This window comes from Panicum virgatum, chromosome 1N, assembly GCF_016808335.1.
Source record: "Panicum virgatum strain AP13 chromosome 1N, P.virgatum_v5, whole genome shotgun sequence".
Taxonomy (NCBI): domain Eukaryota; kingdom Viridiplantae; phylum Streptophyta; class Magnoliopsida; order Poales; family Poaceae; genus Panicum; species Panicum virgatum.
Genome location: NC_053145.1, coordinates 20513243 through 20516911, shown reverse-complemented (window position 1 = coordinate 20516911; position 3669 = coordinate 20513243). Strand labels below are relative to the sequence as shown.

At 41.5% G+C, this 3669-nt stretch overlaps 1 protein-coding gene across 1 annotated transcript; it reads right to left on the bottom strand.

Annotated features, from left to right (window-relative positions):
* Window positions 1-1978: 1978 nt before the first annotated feature.
* On the bottom strand, window positions 1979-2877 carry LOC120653410 (probable LRR receptor-like serine/threonine-protein kinase At3g47570). Its single transcript, XM_039931160.1, has 2 exons — window positions 2103-2877; window positions 1979-2016 (listed from the first exon to the last, which is right to left on the bottom strand). The coding sequence occupies exons 1-2, from the start codon at window positions 2875-2877 to the stop codon at window positions 1979-1981; spliced, it is 813 nt and encodes a 270-aa protein (XP_039787094.1).
* Between the last annotated feature and the right edge of the window lie 792 nt (window positions 2878-3669).

Genomic DNA, 3669 nt, shown 5'->3' with positions numbered 1-3669 from the left:
AACTAGCTCCATTGAGCTTTTCTTTCTCAAGTGCAGATTGCAAGTTAAAACTGGAATTGTTATTAGCAGCCATAATCTACAACACAAATCTGCAAAGTTTCAGCACTAAGTTTATGTAATTCTTCTATTAACAAATTTAATAAAAGACACTCCCACTATATCAACATCGTCTTCCCTCTAATGACATATAGGGGACGAAGATCCATATTCACTAAACTCCTAGTGAGCTTTGGCTTCGCTGCTAGAAAGTTAGTGACGTAGGTAAGCAACAAACTTGTTAATCACATCCCTATGTGACTCTTGTTCGTTGGGTGGCATCCTATGCCCCGGCTCCAACAATATGCCGATAGCCCAAAACCGTTTTGATAGCTATGTTGAGTAACCAAAACTATGCGTACGAATGTCCAACATCCACCCCATTTATTATGATTATTGATGGCACCCTACTTTGGCAGACCTACCACGCAACGATCAAAATCTAATAGGTGCGGCTTTTGGTAAAGGCATCTAGTGAACTCAACTTTTCTAAGGGAAGCTATTCTATCATGACAAAAGCATATCGACCATATGAAAACATGAAAGAATAGTAAGACAGGAAAATAAACATCACAGGCATATAATCATATTATATTGTGAATAGTATGGCCATTTGAATCATAGTGGTCTCCATCTCCATGGTTCCACGGTGATCTCCATCGCCATCTCTCTTGCCTCCATCGTGATCATCATCGCCATTATGCTTGAAGCCTCCATGAAAAAGAATACTAAGCTACTACATCTAATAGCTAGTAAAGTAAATTACATGAGGAGAACAAGCATCACATGTCAACACGCAGGCCGTTATACAATAATGGGACAACCTCAATCCGGTTGTGTTAACAGGTGACACACAGGTCACAAAATTCATTACACACAGATCATCAGATGATATTGAGGCCATACCATTCACATCATACCCTGCAAAACAAGTTAAGCGTAGAACGTATTCTACCGTAGGGGTATGAAAAAGCCGCTATCAACAGACTGCAACGGCATTCATAGAATCGCATGAAAAAGCCACTATCAAAAGGTCTTCGGGAAAACATAGATCACATCTATAGAATCGCTATGAAAATCTCATCAGATTGATCCAATCAAACCGATCTGGGCATTCACAATGTCCCTTATTTTCACTAGTCAATCACATTAACTATCGCGATGGGTACATCGGAGAAGACCGCATCACACGAGTCAGATATGTCAGCTCAATCTCTTCTCGTTTGCACAGTTAGCCCAGATGGTGATTCCAGCCAGTATGGGCAAGTCGTGCGCATAATAGAGAAAGAACATGAACCAATCTACAGTCATCGTGATGCATTCAACTCGTACCAATCCCACACCATGCATCAATCTATACATATCATATGAACAGACTGCAAAGCCCTAAACAAAGCATATCTCTATATACATATCCAGACCAAAAGCTAAACATGATCGCTCTGGTACCACTGTTAGGAAACGCTACGCTAGCGATAAGGATCTCATGGAAGTAGATGATCATGGGGTGTTACCCCTCGACGTGCGTTGGAGTAGGCTTGTCCAGTGTAGGCGCGCGTCGATGAAGAGGAAGTAGATCGCAGCTTGCGGTTCCTCCTCCTAATCCCGCCGATCAACACCACAGCAATGCAGCGGCACCTCCTCGGAGTCCACACGTACGGGGCGGGAACGCCGTGCGCCAGTGTGCTAGCACCGCACGCGCGGCTAGGGTTTCATGGAGAGGTAGAGGGGGCAGCGGCTAGGGCTTGTCACATGTAGCTTATGGCGCCCACAGCCCCGCCACTCTATTTATAGACCCCGCTAATGGGCCATCACACCGGAAGCCCATTAGGGTTCTAATCTTACTCGGATCATATCCGGCCCACGAGTGATTGGCTTAAGGGCACAACCCAACACCATGCCTGTAAACAACTCGAGGATGATAATTCCAAAGCTGTATACATCACCACATGGAGAAACTTGGCCACCGTCCCCCATATTCTACAATGCAAATACAGACAATAATGATTTAACATTTAAATAACTTGGCTATGAGAGTATGGAATTTCTGAGAAAGCTTGAGTTACCTGGTGCAACATATCCTATTGTTCCTCTTATTCCAATCGTGCTCTTTGAGTTACTCGCTTGCTTACTCGCTAAATCAGGAAAAATCTTTGCAAGGCCGAAATCTCCAACATGAGCAACTAAATCTTGTTCTAGAAGAATGTTGCTTGGCTTCAAATCACAGTGAATTATTGGTGGCTGACAGTTGTTGTGCAAATAATCTATTGCATCTGCAACATCAACTGCAATATTCAATCGTTGCATCAATGTCAAACCATGGCGCTGCGGTGATGCATGCACATCTTGATGCAACCAACTATGTAGATTCCCATTAGGCATGAACTCAAGCACAAGGGCTTTGAAGTCATTTTGGTTTGAGTCAGAACTTGAGCAGCATGTTATGGCACTGATCAAATTTCTATGGAGTATCTTATTAAGTGCCTCACACTCAGCTATGAAACTTCCAGATGAGCCAGATTGTTGAAGATCAAAAACCTTCAGTGCAACTGTAGTCATCATATTTTTTAGAAGCAAACTGCACTTGTAAACTGTTCCATACCTTCCTTTACCAATGAGATTATCTTTACCAAATCCATTGGTTCCTTGTACCAATTCAGCATAAGAAACTCTAGGATATTTGTCATCAATGAAAAGAAATTCTGCCAAGGTTGCTGAGTGACTTTTTGTTTTCTTTATCAATGAGATAGAAGTGAGCACCAAAGCACAACATATCACGATGCCTACAACTGGTAGTATTACTTTTGTAATAAGCCAGATTTTCCTACTGTTATGCTCCATGGATTTTGGCAGGCATGGAGGCAAATGCAATTCGTAAATACCGCCACGGAGCCCCAGATTCCCTTCAAATGAAAAACGGGTCAGAGGCTTTTTTTTAAGCCTTTTTCACATTGAAGATAATCCTATTTATTTAGGGATATCAAATAAAATCTGTTTATAAAAAATTTTTGACAGATGAGTGCTAATTCGCGAGATGAATCTAATGAGCCTAATTAATCCACAATTTGCTAAAGTGATGCTATAGTAACCATTCGCTAATCATGAATTAATATACCTCATTAGATTCGTCTTGCGGTTTAGCCCTAGGGTTCTGCAGTTAGTTTTGTAATTAGACTTCATTTAATATTTATAAATATCAAGATTCTTTTTTATATGACATGTTCTAAAGTTTAGCCCCTAGAACCAAACAACCTCTGAACACCCCTTGCGATGGAACTTTCCCGACCAGATGGTTGAACGACAGGTCCAGCTGGTACAACGTTGACATGTTTTCCATGCTTTCTGGTATGTACCCAGACAAGTTGTGTGAAAGATAAAGTTCTTCCAATCCAACCATCTGCCCTATCTCGCCAGGAATCTCTTGGATTACTTTCGTTCTCGATTCTTTTTGGCAATGTGATGAACATAAAAAAATATCGTTTAGCCAAATGGGATATACTATGTCAACCAAAGGAACAAGGCGGTCTAGGCATACATAATCTAGAATTGAAGAACACGGCTCTACTTAGTAAATGGCTATACCGACTGTTAAAGACAGGCGATACATGGCAGTAGATTCTACGCAACAAGTAT